Here is a 21,502-nt window from a genome sequence, read left to right on the forward strand (position 1 = left end):
CCCCTCCCTTGCACCCCCCTAGTCTTCATCTAACAGCCTCCACCCAATCTTCTATATACTCCCCTCGCCTCCTCCGTCTCCCCCCCCTCCCCCTCTGTTGGTGCCAAAGCGTTGCCACAGCGATGAGTGTTGGCATGTGGCGTTGCCCGCGGCATGATTTTTCCTAACCACACATACCTAGGTGTAATTATCACACTGCGGCTGATATTTTTTGTCGCCTGAATCATTCTCCTCATTGACGATTTTTATTTAAACGTGATACTATTAAGTCACCTTTTCCAACTTTAATCAACACTTAAAGCAACAAACTAAGCAGCTGAATATTTATCAGATATTTGTGGACAAAACTGAACTTTAAGTCTTACTTCAGTGGTTGATGAGGATTATTCTACATTCTCACAAAGTGCCAGTTTGTTTATAGCCGTAAGGTTTTGGCCAATTTCCATTCACAAATTCTGTCTGTTTCTGAGGGTCTGGATTATTGTAGCGTTCAGGTTTCCTTTTGTCCCTTGTGTAGTTTGAGTAGTGTTGACCAATCATGTAGAAGCAGGCAAGTAATATGTCAGGAGAGCAAAAGCAGGCCAAACAGAATCTGCTGTGATGACATCCCGTCATCAGCAGTAAACAGAAATTTATTTATTTATCACTGTCAACAGATATCTGCATAAAGGTGCAGCGAACAATCTGTTCTAGATTTTAAAAAATGTACTTCAGTGACAAAATCTGCTTGACACAGTTTGGTTTTCTAGATCGGCTGAAAAGCATCAGAAATGATCGAGCCGACTTCTGTTCAACTAATAGACTAGTTGTTTTCTCCTCCTCTTGAGCACGGATCTCACAGAGCTCAGTCGGTAGAGTCGGTCGTCTCCCAACCGGAAGGTCGGGGGTTTGATCCCCAGCTCCTGCAGCAACATGTCCGATGTGGCCTTGTGCAAGATATTTGACCCCCTGCTTTGTCAGTGACTTATGAATGTGTATGAATTGGATTAGTTACTTCAGTGTGTGAATGTGTAGGTGTGAAAGTGCTTTGAGTAGTCAAGACTAGAAAATAACTCTACAAGCTCGATTTACCATTTGTACCATTTTTCCTTTTATTCAAATTTGCATCATGAGGTTATGTTGGCAAACCTATAATGTTTTCTAAATGCAAATAAATCACAAAAAGATCGACCTGTTCTCGGGTCCTTACAGTTATGAGTGGAGCCTCTGTGTAACTTACTATTTACAGTTAAACTGAGACTCAGCAGAAACAGATGAACATTATCTCTTTTGATAAAAGCACACAATCCCTTCTCAAGTTGCATTTAGGACCGTGAAAAAATGAAGGACAGATAAATAATAACTATTTCCTGAAAGTCGTGTAACACTTACCGCTGGCTACACCAGAAAGCTGGAAAAATTCACCATCATCAGACGATAGGTCTGGGAGGCTGTTGGGCTGATACTGGTTCTGGTCTTGTTCAAGGTAAACTTAATGATAACAGTACAAAGTGACTGACCCCTGGTTAAACTGACTATAAAACACTTTAGAACGTAAAGGTGGATTCAAACACCGGCTATATTTGTTGCTTTGTTGAGTTAACATGGTATTGGAGACGATAATGGTCCTCCAGGCATCCTCGTAGAGACAACAATGGAATCCCAGGTGTCCAATTAGAGAGTCATGGATTGTTAGGTGTCCTTGTAGATAAAGGAATTTTGCCCAAGGCAATAATTGGACTCCAGGTGTCCTCATAAAGATGGCATTGGTATCTAGGTATCCTTCTAGAGATAAAGTGGACTCGAGCTGTTCATGCTAGGATACTAAAGTACACTAAAATAAAAATGGGTGTATAGTATAACAATGTATTTCAAGGTGCTGTGTAGACTCAAAGAGGGACTCCAGGTGTCTTTGTGGGTTCAAGGAAGGACTCAAGGTGTGCTTACAGAGGCAAACGTAGACTCAAGGTGAACTTGTTAGGATGGAAATGGACTCCAGGTGTCCATGTTGAGACAACAAGGTGCTGCAGGTGTCTACATGAAAGTAAAAGTGGACTCCAGATGTCCTCATAGAGACAATAAAAGATCCCTAGTGTTTAATTGGACTTCAAGACCACAATGGTCTCCAGTTCAGTCCAAACTGAGACAGGTGAAATTGTTGTTCTGCCATAATGTAGACATAGATAATAATCCTCTTCAAAGCATGTACACAGAGACAACACAATGGACTCTTGGTGACCACAGTTGATTTCAGGTGTCCTCAAAGAGACCATAATGGACTGCAGGGTTCTACTTAAAGACAATGGTGGACACCAGGCGTCCATTTAGAGACAATAAAAGACTCCAGATTTCTGCAGCAACAGTTCTTTATTTGAAAATCTGTAGGTCAAGGTCAGAATTTTTCCAACCAATAACTAATCAATCCATTGAACACGCTGCCTGGGCACAATCAGAGTGCATCACAGCAGACTGCAGCAGATCAGATTAGTAAGAGGAGAAAATGTGATGTGAACCCCCCTCCCCTCTCTCTCACTGCACATAATTACCATGCATAGTCTCTCGCCCTTGTCTGCAGCATTCCCTCGTTTCTGATCTGCTTTAATTACCACCGGAATTTTAATTGGCGGGAGACAGCAAGGTGGCCGAGGTCACACATATACACACACACACTCACATGCACACACTCAAACACAGGCAAGCCATCAGCCCCGACAGCCTATAAGGTAAAAGACGGAGGGATCATTTGAGGAGAAGTGAGCGTGTGTTATCTGGGGAGAATGTGTGTCGCAGTATATGGTGAAGGAAATTGATTTAATCACAGTCTCTCATCTCCCTGTCTCACATCAATTTAAAGTTTCTCTGACAGCTCAAATCCTGAACATATTAATCTAATAGGCTACATGTCATGGGATAAACATAAAAACATATTTGTCAAACAAGTATTGATTTTAAATGAAATACTGAGTATTACACATCCTTAGCCTATTAGTTAGTACATTAGTTCCACAGGGGTCAATCCTGGGTCCTCTAATGTTTTCAGTGGAAACACATAATCTGTGTTTGCAAATGTGCTGATGATACTTCTGTATATGTTGCTCTATCAGTTCGGTTCTAATCTGTTCCAGCAGGGTCTCCGGAGGCTCATCAGCAGCAGCTGCCATGATGGAAATCCTGTCTCAGCCTAACTTTCAGTCAACCTAATGACAGGCTGAGAGCTGGAGCTGAGGCGGGTTTTAAGCCTCTTGACAAACCGTTACATCGCGCCCACCTGTCAATCATGTCAGCTACATGCCTAAGTATGGTTAGGATGTATCGCTCTCAAAATTGAAACAGAGTAGTCTTTAAAAAAAAATCACCACCGTACAGTGTGTGCCAGTGATGACAATAACTAATCAGACCTATTTCATTTTTTGAACCAGGCTGTAAACATGTTAATTTATGCTGTAAAAACGGCTTTTTTTTAATGTGGTGTTTATGTGACTTCCAGTGTTCCTGAAGCCAGCCTCTAGTGGACACTCGAGGAACTGCAGGATTTTCCACTCTCTCTCTCTCTCCCCGATCTTGACTCTATCAATTGTCCTATCTCTGAATAAAGGCATGAAAAGCCCAAAAAATAAACCTTCAAAAAAACAACGAGAACAGCAACAAAAAACAAGCTTAGCTTTACAAGATGTTTGCTTTGTTCTTTTATGTTTAGGCTCCAAAACGACTTGGCTAGGTTAAGGAAAAAGGTCATGGTTTGGGTGCAAACAAGTACTAACATACTGGTTCGAGTCAGGGTTTAGAGTTGACCAATGTACTCACGATACTAGCAAGCATACCGTACATGACTTAGAATTATTTTTTAAATATCAGCATTGTGTAATGGTTGCCCATGACAATTGATCTCTAGTACAGTAGACTCTTTACAGACTACATTTTAATCTACAGGGTTTTATGATTTTAATCTTGTCAGGTGTTATATTTAATATTATGCTAAATTAAAAAAACTAAAAGTGACTAAAAATAGGTATTTTTTGTAGCATTAGCTTGTTGGTGTTTGTTGCAGCTTTAGCCAACTTGTGTCTTTTTGTCTCTTGGCATTTATCCACCTTCGGTGAATATGAGTCTATCAGGGAAGTTCTCTAGAAATAACAGTCGAGACACTTCATTATATCGACTGAATAAATGTCACATTGTCACTTTAAGACAAATAAGGAAGTAATTGTGAGATGGTTGAAAAACATTTCCTCAGCAGGTTTGTCAGACAAACGCACGCAGGTTTCAGTCAGTTAAATATCGTCACCTCCTCCAACTCGCCCTCCAAACACAAAATAAGCTCTTTCATATGGAAATGCACTAATTGATTTCCTAAAATCCACATTAAAGCCCTGTATAATTGTGCTTGCTGTTTTGGAGCAATTAAAGCAGAATTCTCCCAACAGTTAATGACTATAATGGGATTTGCGTAATTGAGGCCCCGGTTGAATAAGCTTTTGGTTTTTTTTTTTTAAGAGGCTGATTCTCCTCCTTGGTGAGGGCGAGTGGAAATCCACTGCAGGGTCTGAACAAACGGAGCACAGCAGAAGGAGGAACAGCAGTCTAACCTCTGACCTTTACACACGAAGACATTCCCCTGTTTCTGGCTGTACAGACAACGACATCAAACTTGAGCTTTTTTGACAGTTCTCTGCTGAAAGGCTTTTCGCTTTAAAAAAAATAAAATAAAACACATTAGAGGATTTGTTGTGGTTTTGTTTGTAGTCCTACCAATTACCTTTAAAGAGAAATAAGAGTTGAAATAGAAACTCCATATATAAGTAAAGCCTCTCTGTGGATCAATGCTGATGCTGGTATTTTCAGTCATGCGTTGAAGTTTTTTGGGTTTGTTTCTAAAGTGCAGTTGCTTGTTTGAGTTTATCTTTTTCTTAGACCTGGTTGCTTGTTTCTCTTGGGAGATCTGGCACCGGTTGTGATCCTCTTTGTAGTGGCTTTGGGTTTGAATCTGACATCGGCCCTTTGTCTGTCGTCACCCATTCTCTCCTCCTAATGTTTCCCTTCACTCTTCAACTGTTCTGTCCAATGACGGCAAAAATGGCCAAAAAATAACTTAAAAAAAAAAGAAAAGAAATGTCTGATCCAAGTCAAGGAAAATCTTGAATTATAATTTCTTTGACCGTTTGTCCCAATCTTGGTTATCAGGATTGTAAACTTGACTAAGAAGGCTTTAAACTCTCCTGATATCACAAAAAGCAGTTTCATATAAGTTAAATTCACAAAAAGTGGGAGCACAGATAGCCTAGCGGTTAGTGCGTGCGCCCCATGTACAGAGGCTATACTCCTATAAGCGGGTGGCCCAGGTTTCAAATCTGATCTGTGGCCCCATTCTCCCATGTCATTCCCCACTCTCTCTCTCTCTCTCTCTCTCTTCCTGATTTCTGCCTTCACGTCCCATTTTGAGTGTCTGCTGTGCAAAAAAAGTACATGACTTGATCCGAAGTTGCAGTATGCATGCATGTGATCAGATTTGATTGTGACGGGCGGATTTCTTGGCTTGGTAATGTAAGACACAGACACACAGATTTCGGTGTAAACGGACAATAAAGTATTATCTTATCTCATCTTATGCACACGAGGGGCAGCGGTGTAGAGGACAACACAGCAGCTGAAGACGAGTCACTGTCGCTACACAGAGACAAACATACATGTCAAACTAGCTGGTGATAAAAAGTTCCATTTAAGAAGTCGACCTGCAAAAGATACAATCAGGATAAGATGATACTCCGGCCCTGAAGGTGTCTGCGTGATGTGGCTCAGTTTTCAGAGTTGTTTGACCTGAGAGTGAGTTTCAGTTCAGCATCAGAACGAGAACGTTTAAGTTTCTGAAGTTAAGGAGAAAAAATGCTCAAAAGATCAAAATGGTAAACAGGAGATCAAATATGTGCTGCTGACATGTGTGTGCCCTCTCTGTCTCACCTCAGCGTCTACGGCTGCCCGCTGGCCAAGAAGAGGAAGGCTCTGGAAAAACAACCGCTGGAGCCGGCTGCCAAGAGGAGACCCTTCCTCACCTCCCGCCCGGGGGAGGAGGAGGAGGAGGAGGAAGAGGAGGACGATGCCGGCGCCTACACCGGCTACCAAAACGAAGCCATGGGGGTCGGGCCAGTGGGGAAGGAGCAAGGGGAGGTAGTGGAGGAGGACGAGGAGGAGGAAGAGGATGGGGAGAGAGAGGAAGACGACGGGGACGTGGAGGACGAGTTCTCAGAGGAGGAGGAGGAAGAGTATGAGGAGGAGGAGATAGAGGCGGGGCGAGCGGTGACGACAATGGGAGGACAGCAGGTGGAGGAGGAGGAGGAGGAGGAGGAAGAGGAAGAGGGGATGGAAGATGAAGAGGACGATGTAGAGGATGGTGATGATGAGGAGGAGCAGGATGATGAGGAGGAAGAGGAGGAGGAGCAGAATCGTCAGCATGGTGAGTTTACAAATTTGCTGATTTTGTCTTGACTACTTATTTCTGCACTCAGGCATTACTAACATATTTATTACCTCTTTATTATCACACTATTACCATCGTATTACCGTGCTGTTACTCAAAGTGCAACCTGAATTGATCTGCACGGTGAGGGGGGTTTAGGGGAAAAGCACAGGGTGTAGAAACTATCGATGACTTTTGGTCGGAGATGATTGATGTAGAGCTGTCCCTGACTCGACGACAGGCACTTCTTCTTCTTCTTCTTCTCCTCTTGAGTTTTTTTAATACTTCTTCCTTTGCTTCTGAGGCACAGCTCTGCCAGGTGTGGAAAACCAAATATTTACACAGAGATCCTCCAGAATGATGACGACCAGATCAGACGGCAGCACACCCGGAGCCGAGTGTGAAAAGTGTGAATCTCTGAAAAAAATGTCCGAGTGTGGGTGCAGAGGCTTTATCACTACCATGCAACTTCACTAAAACTCTAATAATGGCATGATTGAAGAATGTATTTGATCTTTAGGTGGAATCTTAATGAATTGGGGGTAAGGATTTCCTCATGTGGTCATGTGAAGAATCTCTGCACTGATGATTGATTGACCCCTACCACATGAGGTCACTTTTTTTAGGAAAATACCAACAAAGTGCTGATAATATTTATTTTTGGAGGACGGGTCTGGAGCACATGACACATGCACTCCCACAAATTCAGGAGATCAAGTCTGAGGAGGCAGGACGTGGAAAGGACGCTGCAGTCATAATGTTTCAAGATATCCAGAATGAAAATGTAAATCTACATTCAATTAGACACAAACACTTTCAACAATTCAGTTTAAATGAACTGTTACGCACCCGTCTAGGGGGGCAGGTTTGCAACATAAAAAACCCCGGAAAGTTACTTCCCCGGTCCCCAAACCAAAAGCAAAAACTAATCTTGATTAACATTTATTATTATGATTAACAAGATTTATTTTCAACACAAATTCAAACAACTATCAACCAAGAACGATCTCTAAACTTAAACAAAACCAAAAACAGGAAACAAAATGAGCACAAAAGAAAAAAGGCAATAAACTGCTTCTCAAACCAAAGATTTGCTCAAACAAGAAAAACACAATTCAGAGCTAATGAAAAACTTAAAGAACAAGGCTTTAACAATGATGTGGGACAAAGTTGGAGGCCGAGGAATAACAAGCTGCTGCTGTCAGTTACACGCGCCGCTCCTCCTGAGATTCCCAGCAAGCCTTATAGAAGTGACACCACTCCCGACCAATGACGACGGCGTCCTCCCTCCAGCTGATTGAGTCCTCCAACCAATCCCCGATCTCCACCTGCAGGTGTATCAAAGATCCTCACACGCAAAACACACAGAGGTCTCACTCTCACACACCACAATACAATACACAATATATGGCCAGGGCCGTAACATGAACATACTCCAGAAAACAGTATGAAGCATCTTCACCGACTTTTTTCTGACTTGTACCGGCTGCGTTCACACATCAGCTCAACCAGGACTTTTACAAAGAGGCTGGCAGGAAAGATTCCGGGTCAACTCGGGGTCAAGATTTTGTCCCAGAAAAGTTTTGTGCATGTGTGAGAGTTCAATAAGGAGACGTGGTTTGAGATCCCCGGCTTGATTTTATTTGTCATTAATAACGGGGAATAACAGGAAGCCCTATGACCTCATGCCTCATATCACTGCAGTGACACTGTTCAGAACATTTTCAGGAGTTTTGTTCATGTGTGGAAACAGCAAGGGAGTCTGCAGGAGTCCCATTGTGTTTAAACAGAGTTGATAAAAACTTTTCACAAGGGAGATAAAGCGTGAAAAAAAAATTGAGTTTATTGAGAGAAATGCTACAATCTCTGTTAATGTATTGATGAATAGTAAAGGAAAGTACTGCAGCTAAAAACGAAATACTGATCTTCTGTCATAGTTTACCCCAAAGCAGTCACAAGAGAGAAAGAGAGAGCGAGAAAGATTTCACTTTTTATTTACTTCTCCAAGAGAAGTCAGATTTATTTTCTCAACAACAGCAAACAGACAAAACAAACAGCAACCCCCCCCCCCCCCCCAGCCCACACATGAATGAATCCATCATATTATTATAGGCAAACTCTGTTTTAAAATTCAAAGGTCGGCCAAAAATGAAGATGCAAAAGTTTAATTTATCTGTCTCTGGAACAGACGTCGACCTGAGGAGGTGACGCCGTCTAAACAGCACAAATACATTGTTAACATTTCAGTAACAAAATGTTGCCAATGAAATTGTGCAATTTAGAAAGTGTGCAGGAGTCTGCCTGCAATTTACAGTAGTTAAAAACAACATATGACTCATTATCAGGCGACTAGGACTTCTATTTTTGTTGCCGCTGCATCAGAATCAGAATCAGAAATACTTTATTAATCCCAGAGGGAAATTCGATTGTTACAGTTGCTCCAAAATATACAATATAGAAGTAAACAGCAACAACAGGCCTTGATAGTGTTCGATTTTTACTCGTATCAAGGTTTTAAAATTCTGGTAACTTGACAATCCTAATGAGACAAATCCAGAGATGATGCAGATTCAGTTCAAAAAGGTGGACTCCTGTTCCGTCCAGTTTTTGGGTCAACCTGGAGTCGGCCTTGTGTTTTTAGATCTGCAGTCTGAGAAGAGGAAGATGATGAGCAGGATCTCTGGCCGACCAGATGCTCTGCTCTCTCTCTCTCTCTTTCTCTCCAACAAAATTTCCCTCGATCAACTCCCCTCAACACCCCCCGTGTCCTCAATCGCTTCTGACAGCGCCTCGCGAATAATCAGTAGAGGAGCTCTGCTGAGTTATTAACTCCCCCCCCCCCCCACTGCTTGCCTCCTCGTCTCGGCGGACTTGTCACATGCGCTCCGCCTCGGCTGCTCCTCCTGAGAATATTTATGGCTCCCTGAATCGGAGCACCTCAAACGCCATCCTCTTCTTAATTCCTCCGCTCTCATTCGCCGTCTCTGTCCCCAAAATCCACTGAGCGCTGCTCGGCTCGGCTCTGGGTTGTGTGTTTAATCTATGATCGTAATTATGAGGGGGGTGGTGGGTGTCTCATTGTATTCAGAAACATGTGATTGATTCATCTGCAGGATTTGAACAGATGGTTTCTCATCTACAAAATGAACTCACTTCCTGTTTGTGTTTCCTGGCCGAGGTTTGAGATGTTGTTGTGTTGTTTGGTGAGACGTTTGTTCTTTTTTTGTTTCCCCCGCAGTAGAGAACCACTACAAACCCAGTGGACAATCAAAGCTCCTCCCCCTCCAGAAGGACGACAACAACAACAACAGCTGCAACATCGGCGCCGGGAACGCCACCGGAGAGGAGTACGAGAACTACGACGAGCTGGTCGCCAAGTCGCTCCTCAACCTGGGGAAGATCGCAGAGGACGCCGCCTACCAGGCTATGACGGAGTCCGAGATGAACAGCAACTCGTCCAACAGCGCGGGAGAAGACGAGGACGATGACGACGAGGACGACGAGGACGGCAGCGAGCGGGGCGACAGGAAGGGCGAGCTGAGCGTGGATCTGGACAGCGACGTCGTCAGGGAGACGGTGGATTCCCTGAAGCTCCTGGCGCAGGGTCACGGTGCCATGCTGCCCGAGGACGGTTACCCGGACGGGGCCATGGTGGACGCCGGCTGCCACGCCAACGGGAGGGTCAGCAGGGTTCGGGCGGACGAGAGCGAGGAGGAGGTGTGTCTCAGCAGCCTGGAGTGTTTGAGGAACCAGTGCTTCGATCTCGCTCGGAAACTGAGCGAGACGCAGCCGTCCGATCGCCCCGCCCTGCACGCCCTCCACCACCAACTCCACAACCCGACAGACCAGCAGCTGATGCATCACCTGAACAGGTACGCAACCTCTTAAGTCCTTTTATTCTTTTAAGCCAATAAATAAAGTACTTAAAGTCTTTATATGTGATTGTTCACACTTAAATATAATATAAATCAAGTATCTCCTCTGAAAATAACTCTGTGAGTCATGACTGTCTACAATGGGTGTAACACCCGAGTCCCACTGTCTGTGATGTTTTCAGAGTTTTCAGAGTCCTATCTTCACTTTGTTTACATCGCCCGGACGGCCGGCTGACTCCTCCCCTCGTGTATAAAAGTTGTTTAATTGAGGGACTAGAGAAAAGAAGAATAACATACTGTACTCACTGCTTAACTGTGTTTCTAGATCACGCTCATTTCAGGTAAATTTACATGCAGTGTGAAGATACGAGCATAATAAAGATCGCTAGCATTAGCATGCTAACACAACAATGCAGCGCGAGTTGTTTTGGTTTCATGCTGGTGCTCAAGGGCGACATCTGCTGGATCAAAAAATCACATATAAAGCCTTTAACTTTGGTTTGTGCCCCTTTACAATATCGTTTGGAAATCATCTTTAATTTGAGAGGTTCCAGACTTGTTGTATTTGGGCATTCATAGTTTTCAGTCACGTGATTGGCCCAGAGCTCGGAGGGAAAGAAGAGTTTAGGGAAAGTCGCTGCAGCACGGGCTTTTAAATTTTCTGTCTCTTCAAATTGTTGCATAGTTACATCACCTGACAACCACAGAAGAAACTGAGAGTTTGGGGCTCTTCTGACCCTTGTACAGAAAACCAAACGTTCTTTTTTTCCTGCAAAAAAAACAGAATTCTGAGTATTGTGCAGGACGCTGGTGGTCATTTTGTCTCCTGCTCACCTCTCAGGTACGACAGCTGTCAGCAGGGTGCACAGGGGGAGCCCCGCTCTCTGGAGCGCAGCTACTCCGACATGGTGAACCTGATGAAGCTGGAGGAGCAGCTGAGCCCGGCGTCCCGCGGCTACCCGACCAGCTGCAGCCAGGAGGGCGACGAGGACACCACGTCGGTGGCGTCCGACCGCTCGGACGAGACCTTCGACATGGCCAAGGGGAATCTGTCGCTGCTGGAGAAGGCCATCGCCCTGGAGTCAGAGAGGGCGAAGGTCATGAGGGACCGGATGGCCTCGGAGCACACGTTCCCTCGCCGGGATCACCACCACCATCACCACCGCAGCCACGGCGAGCACAGCCCGAGGCTGAGCAGCTCCGCCGAAGAACGCAAGTCCAGGATGCACCACGACGGGTTGAAGAGGGCGTACTACCCTAAAGGTAAGCCGCAGGAAAAAACCCACACACACACTGACCCACGCTGTGTCAGTATCTATCTGTGCTCAGCAAAGTTGTGAGGTTGTGAAGTCTCCTTATCGGTTCTTTATGGAAAATGAACGACTTGTGAGCGGTGGAGCACAAACTAAACATTGTGTCAGACACATCGAGTGTTTACAACTTTAATATTTTCTGTTTTTTTTTTAGCTTCCCACTTTAACAAAACATCTGAAATGAGAGTTTTTCCCACTTTTGTTGTTCATCCAAGTGATTTTTTACGCTCAGATATTTTCACCTCTGGGAAGCAGGAAGTGTTGTCTGAGAGGTATTTTTCATGCCAGGGCTATTTTCATCCCCGACTCGACTTCTAAAGATAACCATTCAGGCTGTGTGTAGCTTTGCATCAACAACACTGTCCACAGCGACTGAACCAACACTGCAAAAACACTCACATCTTACCAAGTGTATCTCGATTCATTTATTATAAGACACATTCAACCAACAAGTCCAGACAAACATCTTATTAAAAAAAAAAGCAAAACATGAGGAATGTGTTGATCGTAATGAGTAAAAAATATCTGCCGATGAGATGCGCAAACTAATTTAGATGATACATCTCATTTTAAGACTTTTTAAAATTAAAAAGTAGAGGAATACATTCGCTAAGGTTTTACTTTTTGCAGTGTAGTTTTGTGATAAAACTAAAATTAATAACCTGGGCTTTAATTTACTTCAATTTATAAAATTACCCGCCTGTAACTCGTGCAGAGCAAAGACGTGGAAGACTATTGGATTTTGAATTTACACCAAAAATTATATTTCACAGCGTAAAACAGGACAGCATTAAATCTGACCTGTTATGTTAATCTCCATTTTAAAACTCACATATAGTAGTTCAAAACTCTACTTATACTACTACTATAAAGTTTCAGATCATGAGGTAAACGCATGTTGGAGTAATCCCAGGATAAGTCTGCAGAGGGCGCTATAGACGGCTTGTTCTGTAAATCACGCGGTAAGTCCAAGAATTTCAAGAAACAGCTTCAAGTTTCTATGTTAGCCGTTTAACACTCTTACATCAGACTGCTCTTTTCGCAAAAGTGTCGTTACTTAGCTCAGCCGTCATCACGTCTTTGTACCTTCGTATTGATTCTGTTACGGGGTAATGTTAGTGTCCCAGTGTGTGAATTCACATTGCGTTTCAGCGTTGCACAGGGCGAGCTCCACATACACATACAGGCAGATATGCACACACACAGCGCGGTGCTGCTTACCGCCTCGCCTCTGGAACGCCTCTGTCAGTATCTCTGAAGACGTTACAGAGGCGGGAACACGTCTTCCCACCATCTGCAACATTCGTATTAAAGGAGAAACGTCACAGGCACGTTCATATCGCGGCTTGAATCTGCAGTCTGAACAGGCACTGGAGAGCAGCCCTCCCCTGGCAGCCCTGCAGCGTTCTGCCCCCCCCCCCACAAGTCTTCCTGAAACTTTTACACAGCAAAAAAAAAAAATAATGAACTGTTACAAGCAAAACATTTACAGAAGTCACAATATGAAGTTAAATCAATAAAATGAATGTTTTATTCTCTTCAACAAGTATTACAGATTCGAGCCGTTTCTTCAAATGTGTCATCTGATGATGTTTTTTTCACCACTTTCTGCCAGCTTTACATCACCTCTCTGCCTCACATTTGACCTGAATCAGCTTTAACCTCCAAAAACCCGACCCCCAGGTCAGCAGGGAGGAGGTTTAAATCCTGTCTGCCTGACTTATCCTAACCCTCAACATTTCAGCAGCCGGAGGCTAAAAAGCGCTGCAGCAGCAAAAAGAAACACAAAACTACTTCAACTTTAACAGTCCGTCTTTCCTTCCTAGATTGGAACATTTCTGTGCACATCGTTGGGTTGAATGAGTTTTTCTGACATATCAGCTCTTAAAACATGTTTAAAATCCTGATGTGTTATTTCAGAGATGCTCACCGTGTCCGCAGCTGAGATAATGGCGTCTCATTTTCTGCATTCAGGACCAGCACAGTTTTTTTGTTTTTTTTTCTGCAGAAGCATGGTTTTTCCACTGACAGCAGCTTATGTTGTTAAAATAGGCCGGAGTGGGAACATCAGACGGCCGGCTTGTCAGGCATGAGTAATGGCAATCTGCACGGCCTGTTAGGAGAGCAAATCCATCTGTGGGACGCTTTCTGCGCGGCCTACTTCTCTCCAGCTCCGCTCAGAAAACAACCCCCGACCGACGCCACAGAGAGAGGGAGTCATCAGACACACAGCAGACTCACATCACCTTCATTAGTGCGGAGGGTGCATTCAGGAGTAAACAGGAACGTTTTTTATTACGATCGAGAGTCTCAACGTAGACAGCAAAGTCAGGCCGATGCCAGGTGTAAATGTCAGATCTAAGAGCTTTTAACTGGAGCTGATTCTCCGCTCGGCCCGTCTAAAGAGAGAGAGAGGCTTTAATGTCATCCATGGTTGTTTTCCAGTAATGTAGAAGAGCGTTCTGCTATTTGGCGCTGGAAACTTTGATGCTTTATTGTTTCTTGATCAAGCAAGACCTATTTGACTTGCTAAACAAATCTGCTTGGCAGGGATGAAGAGCTAGGCTACCGGCCCAGTGTGGCGCCATGTGTGGTTCCACAGCCGATGACATTTGGTGACAACCATCAGTGTCCACGCTCTGCCACTGGTTTTCCTGTCCACAAAACCCCCACCTCCCTCTCATCTTCTCTTGTCTCTTCTCTCTTGTTCTTTCCAGACTCTTCCAGGGGAGATAAGAAGGAGAGTAAGTGTCCGACGCCGGGTTGTGACGGGACTGGGCATGTTACGGGTCTATACCCGCACCATCGCAGTCTGTCCGGGTGTCCTCACAAAGACAGAGTCCCTCCTGAGAGTAGGTCCCACTGCCTGGTGACATGCTGCACAGTTTTAAAAGCAGTCTGACAAGTCATTTAAGATAGCGTAGCACTAATATTATCCACCTTCAAATCCCAATTGGTAACTGACTTGAACCGTTAAGGTCAGCTGAGAAAATGAGGCCACGTTTACACGAGAACGATCCTCTGAAAACGGGATTCTGACAACAAAGTTTTGATGCACATAGATCTGCAAAAACAACTTAAAACGCTGTAGTATACATGCCAGACCAGTAGATGGCAGTATGAGTTTCATTTGAATCAACATGCACACGCACACAGACTCGTTCTAGAGCGGTGAGGTGTAAACATACACAAATCGCCGACATAAACGAGGAGGTGGGGTCGCTTCTCCAAGTGACCCTAAACTGCAAAGATATTACATTTCTAGAGAATGTCCACTGGGATTCAAGCCCAGACGTTAGTTTCCCATACAGGACTCTGGAGTCAGCCATTGTTTTTGTAGTTTTTGTAGTTTGTAGTTTATTTTTTTCCCCCAATTTAGACAGCGACAGAAACCGTGCCGTTTGAAAAGTTTGCACTCTGGAACCAGTTTATAAAAATCTGCATTTTCATCTGAACGAACAGCCAAAGCTCAACCAAAGGTTTCTGTTTTCACCTGAAATCGTTGTTGTTTAAACGTGGCCTTAAGTTAGCTTACGCTACCACCAGTTAGCTTACAAGAGCCATGGTGATGCAACAATGCCATGCTAACGAAGTAGCTTTTTAGTCTGTCTGGTGTGACAACAAGTCTAGCCACGGAGGTGACTACTCCTGTGTATTTTGGAATAATGCTCCCAAACAATTTCTGCTCATCCAGGCGTAATTGTCTTAACATCAAAACCAAAAAAAAAAATAGAATCAGAAAAGTATTTTACCAAGATGCTGGAAAGTTGCGTTGGTGCGCCAAATCTATGATTTTCACATTTAACCATCCCAAAAATTATTTACCAATGGTGACTTCTTAGCCAAAAACGAGGCTTTATTATCGGTTTATAAAAATGTCCGACAACATGTCACGCAGGAAAAATCTAGTTCCCAATGCTTCAGATGTGCATAGTCAACAGACCAGCGAGGCTAACGCAGGAGCTAGCATCAAAGCTATCAGAATCAGATATCGGAGCGGACGCTGTGAAGTTACGGCCGACATTTCAAAAGTCCTCGATGAAAAATGTCAATAAGCCAAAAACAGGATAATCATAACTTACTGAAATAAAACAAATAATAAGGAACTCATTCAGACCTGAAATGACTTGTTCGATGGACTGTGCAGTTGTGAATCTTGAACGATGTGTTGCATGTCAGTTGTCCCAAATCATGCATCGTCCTGCACGACTTATTATCTTTGTTTTTATCGGAGGTCTTCTTAATGATTTGGTAAAAGCTACAGATGGAGCTGAGGATTTATTGTGTGTTGGATAAGAGTTCAGTACAACAGCTAGCCTTAACCTGAAGTTTGAACTAAAGAAAGGAGACGGACATTAGGGAGCAAAGAGACTGGTTTTCATGACTGGAAAATCTCCAGCTCTCGATCACAGGTTCAAGAGGTGAGTCGACGCCACATGCGGCCTTTGTCACCACTAGTTCATTGCCGTCTGCTTGGTGAGTCAGGGCTTGAAAAGAAGAATATGAAGAATATCTTTCAGACTTAAATATAATATAAATCAAGTATATCCTCTGAAAATAACTCTGTGAGTCATGACTGTCTACAATGGGTGTAACACCCGAGTCCCACTGTCTGTGATGTTTTCAGAGTTTTCAGAGTCCTATCTTCACTTTGTTTACATCGCCCGGACGGCCGGCTGACTCCTCCCCTCACGTATAAAAGTTGTTTAATTGAGGGACTAGAGAGAAGAAGAATAACATACTGTACTCACTGCTTAACTGTGTTTCTAGATCACGCTCATTTCAGGTAAATTTACATGCAGTGTGAAGATACGAGCAGAATAAAGATCGCTAGCATTAGCATGCTAACACAACAATGCACCGCAAGTTGTTTTGGTTTCATGCTGGTGCTCAAGGGCGACATCTGCTGGATCAAAAAGACACAGCTTAAAACCATTCCTCATTTCCCCTCATGAAAACCAGTCCAAAGTAATTCTCACAACAGAAAAGACAAGAAGAAGAAGAAGAAGAAGAGGAACCGTCATGCTTGCTGTCGTTCCAAACCACACACTTTGAATCCTGGTGGTTGTAAGGAGAATTACAGGCAAAGTGTTATTTGCTGCAGAACAATCGCAAAATCTAAAAAGCTATTAAGAACTTTGAAGACAGATCCCTTCTGTCCTGTGAAAATCAACTCGTTATGTATCTGAAGAGACGAGTGGTTGTTACGCTGTCTTCATAGAACAAACACGCTTAAAGTCGGCCGTCTCATGTTTGCTCTGGAACAAAAAAGAGAAGTTTCTTTTTTTTGGTCTGTGCTTGAATGTTTGTGTCCTCCTTTGCTTTCTTTTCTTTCGTCATCATCATCACACCTGCCTGGCGTCTGGTTTTCGGTATCTGTGCTGCTGATGTAACATGAAGAGCATGAAAAAAAATCGAGTGCTTTCACCTGCTTGGCTGCAAAAAACGTACAAAAAGGACGTGCATGAGAAAAAACCTGCAAACATCGGAACATGCTTTAGTCACACACACACTCACTACAGTCAAACAACATTAAAAGAAGAGGTTTTAAAGGTTTATTTTTGGGGCTTTTATGCCTTTATTTTAGAGATAAGACAGCGGATAGAGTCGGAAATCATGGCGAAAGAGAGAGGAATGATGTACGGGAAATCAGCCACAGGTCAGATTCAAACCCAGTGTAGCTGTAGTTTAAACATCTTTTACAACCTTTAACAAATTAAACCTCACTGTAGGAAGATAAATAACATAGACAAAGTGCTTTTTCATACTTTAACTCTAACTTATTTTTTTTTTTATACTCAATTCTTCTCATGCAAATGTGTTCCCTCGTCAGCTCGCACGTTGTTCCTGCACCATCTGCGGAGTCATCGGCCGATCTTAACAATGCATGACAAAACTTTTTGCTTCCAGTATGTTCTCGTCTCATGAAATTTCATGAAACGAGCGCGCTGATCAAAATGCAAATGAGACTTGTGTTTCCCCAGCAGGAAAGGATTACACGGAGCAGACATGACTAGAAACACAGAGTTCTTTGTGATGGCATGATGCCTTACTTTGAAACTTAAGTTATTTTTTTTTGTTGCAACTTACGACTCAAACTTTCCTACCGGGAGGGTACGTCTTCTCCTGAAATGACCCTCAAACCTTTAGAGCTGCTTCATAGGATGATATACGGTGTTTTGTTGTTGTTTCTTCTTCCTGCTTCTCACATATAATCCTTTCACGCTGGACATTATCGTAGCACTGACTTGTTGCAGTGGTCATTACTTTCTCTTTTCTGAGATGTGAAGTGGCCCATATCGCTGTCAATCTATCGTGCAACTTTTGCATGCCTAACCGCCGTAGCTGGTAACTCTCCTGTCTGCTCCTAACCCTCGCTGTCTTTCTCACCTTTTCCTGTCTGTCAAAGTCCTTGCCATGTATGAAAATGTTTTAAAGTGCCCCACTCCTGGCTGCTCTGGACGGGGTCATGTCAATAGCAACAGGAACTCGCACCGCAGGTGAGTGAGCGTGCGTCAGCCGGGGGCCGCTAACAGCAGCATGAACCTGGAATCATTCACAGCACAAATACTGTTTCTGACATTCTTTTATTGATGGGAGGAGTTTAGATCAACTTTTTTAAGCTGCATTCTCCTATAAAGGAATTTTCTGATCTACTGTCACGTCTTCAGGCGCAGAACAACACTTTTGCGTCCTCATGTTTGCATGAATTACTCCCAGCTTTACACGTTGATGATGCAGAAGGTGACATCGTCATCATAATCCCCATCGGACAAAATATGAGTTTTTCTAGGGAGTGTCTTAAAACAAGGGTCAAGTCCCAAGTCTAAATAAGACATTTTAAAGGGGACATATTCTGAAAAATCCACTTGTACAGTGTTTCTGAACATACATCTGGGTAACCTGAGAGTCTACAGACCCACAACATGTGAAATAAACCCATCCAGTCCTTTGTTTGTGGTCTGCATAAGTCTTACAACACAGAGAAAAATGCTCTGTTTCAAATGTGCTCTCCTTGTGATGTCACAGTGGGATTCTGGTAAAGAAAAATCCCCTCCCCTCCCCTGGTATCTCCACCCATGGACTCCACCCCCAGACTAGAACAAAACTTTTATTCTCTCTACAGAGGAGTGATGTTTACGGGGAAAACTCAGGGGGCGGGGTCATTACATTTAAAGAGACACACACACCAAAACGGAGCGTTCTGAGAGAGCTGGTTTATACAGGGTCACAAACCTCCTCTGGTGCTTGATTCATGTTATATTTTGACCAAAGCACAGCACAGATGTTTCATTTAGACCACAGGGGTCTGTTTGAAAAGGTGGAGGAGGGGGGATAACATGTCCTCTTTAAATTAAGTTGCGAGTCATTCAGACTGTTAGACAAAGCGGCATTGGGACTTTTTCCTTTCAAAGCTTTTGAGAGTGCCAAAACATGACCCAAGCTGTAAGTCAAAGTTTGAGATGTCAAGTCCCAGTAGTCTCTTGTAATTTGCTTGTTGCACATCAACCCTCATATTTGAGGTCTTGGTCTCTAAGAGAGTCGTTGACCAACATTTTACAAAGGTGTATGTGAGTCCTCGTAAGAAACGTTGCTGCACAGTCTTTTATCAAAATGTGTCTCTGATTCTGCTGCTATCCTGCAAAACACACTAGAACATCCCCAGGTTTAGACACATGTGGGAAAAAGAGGCTTTAATTAAAATGTCGTCACATTTGAGCTGAAGGTGTGTCTGCATCACTTCAGCACTTCAGCTGTTTCACACGCAGAGCTGAGCATCACATGTGGGGAAACACACAAACACACGCACAAGCCTATTTTTGAATTATGTAACGTGATTAGGATTTGCACTCGTTTCCTCACACACGTCGAGCCTCAGACGTACACACTGCTTCATGCACACACAATCCTGCAGGAAAACACATTCACACTCACACACACACTCACAGCGAGACACTCACACTCACAATTAGCTCACAGACAGCAGCACACGTGCGCTGGCAGACAGAGAAGCACACACACACACACACACACACACATGCGCGCACACACTCGCTCAGACGTGGCTGCAGGGTGTGTTATGTAGCACAGCTCCTTTGGGAGACTGGGGGGAAAAAAAAGCACCAGCAAGCTAGCTTAGCTACCGTTAGCTACCAGCTCACACAGCTTTCATGTGTGGCAGTCACCATGGAAACGCCTTCGAAGCTGCAGCCACAGCAGCAGCAGCCTCCACCGCCGCCGTGCTGATCTGTCACACACTCCTCACACACTCCTCTCATGCCTTCTACATCAGTCTGTGTGTTTCTAATAATGTCACTCCCGCTGCGTTTAAGGTGATTAGGAGTTTCCCTGATTTCACAGACACAGGGAAAGGCTGTCTCAGTTCATTTGCTTCAGTTTACCCCAAAATTCACACCAGAAACACCTGGTCAGGGACTTCTAGAGTCTTCATAAACCACCTACCGTCCAATCAAAACTAGCTTTATTAAGATCCTGACTGACGCCGATTCAAAGAGCGTGACCAATGTAAGGACTCCATGTCTTCACAGCAAAAATATCTTGAAATTATCGATCTGTTTGACAGACAAAAGACCAACATGTCCAACAGCCGAAAAACATGTTATTCAGTTTTAAATCGAGTCAAAACTTGTCTGGACAGTCACTCAAAACCATCAGTCAGGAAACCAGTAATGCAGTCTTCATAAAGTAGGCCATTTTGAATCCATAATTCATTCTGAACTTCTGTTACTGACAGCTGAACTGCTCTTTATTCAGAGCCAGATGCTATGTGTTTGGTGTGTGTGTGTGTGTGTGTGTGTGTGTGTGTGTGTGTGTGTGTGTGTGTGTGTCTGTGTCTGTGAAAAGTACAGTATGTAACCAGGTCGTGTGCTGTCTCCCCCTCCCTCCTCCTCCAGTCTGTCCGGCTGTCCCATCGCTGCTGCAGAGAAGATGGCGAAGGTCCACGAGAAGAGCCACACGACCGAGACCGGCATCAAGACCAATCAGACGTCAGATCGAGTCCTCAGGTACCGCCCTCTCCGATCGCACAATCAGATGGTTCAATGCTTTTTGTTTTAAGTTTTGTGTTCTGGCATGTTTCACTAACAATCATTCTTATATATTTATTAGAGATTTTGAATCTTCATTATCGCCTTCATAGCTTTGGGTGACAGATAAACTTTGTGTTGTGTTAAAACATGGACGCTAAACGGTGAACTGAAATCCTCACAATGGCAACTACACGTCATGTGTGCCATAAAGAGCTGGGGAAGCTTTGTAGTGAAGAAAAACTTTTGTCTTTTGTCTTTAACAAATGTTACACAAGCAAAGATAGTTTCAACATTTTTTAATTTTCATTTGTCTCTAAATCAAGGATGCCAAATGGTGCAGTGACTCATTAGTAAACCCGGTATATTCGCCTTTTCTAGGTAGTCGGAAAGTCCGCCATGCACGCCTAACAGCTGTAAAATATCTGTAAGGAAATTTGAATGTTGCAAGATAATCCAAAATGGTCACAGATCACGGGATCTTAAGGGGGTTCTTAATGGTGCAGTGATGGAGGAGCTCTGTGACACAATGTTTTGGGAAATTTATTTTTTATTCCAAATGTGTGTAGCGTTTGAATAAGGGATGCCAAATGGTGCACTGTCTTCAAAGTTAAGAGGCATTCTTAAACAGCCTTTGGCCATTATCTCCAGCCTTCTCGTATACACTGGGGATGCCAAATGGTGCACTAAAAGCACCAGAATCGTACCTTTTGGGGGATGTCCTGTCAGTTAAAAGGCTTTCTTTCAGCCATTATTTCCTGCCTGTTCGGACACAGTGGGGATGCAAAACGGTTGATATGCAAAATGCAGATTTATGGAAAAAGGGATGCAGTAGCA

The 21,502-nt window shown here is 43.7% G+C and overlaps 1 protein-coding gene across 5 annotated transcripts in view; it reads left to right on the plus strand.

The window, feature by feature from the left end:
* myt1la (myelin transcription factor 1-like, a) overlaps positions 1-21,502 on the plus strand; it is an 81,099-nt gene that overhangs the window by 35,868 nt on the left and 23,729 nt on the right. For 4 of the 5 annotated variants that reach the window (XM_061051530.1, XM_061051528.1, XM_061051529.1 and 1 more), the window contains exons 6-11: positions 5,940-6,427; positions 9,669-10,302; positions 11,147-11,568; positions 14,336-14,470; positions 18,028-18,118; positions 20,534-20,644. In XM_061051530.1, the coding sequence (XP_060907513.1) occupies positions 5,940-6,427; positions 9,669-10,302; positions 11,147-11,568; positions 14,336-14,470; positions 18,028-18,118; positions 20,534-20,644 (1,881 nt within the window). The remainder of the gene's footprint in view (positions 1-5,939; positions 6,428-9,668; positions 10,303-11,146; positions 11,569-14,335; positions 14,471-18,027; positions 18,119-20,533; positions 20,645-21,502) is intronic. The other variant, XM_061051532.1, reaches the window with a different exon arrangement.

Source organism: Labrus mixtus, chromosome 12, assembly GCF_963584025.1.
Source record: "Labrus mixtus chromosome 12, fLabMix1.1, whole genome shotgun sequence".
Classification (NCBI taxonomy): Eukaryota; Metazoa; Chordata; class Actinopteri; order Labriformes; family Labridae; genus Labrus; species Labrus mixtus.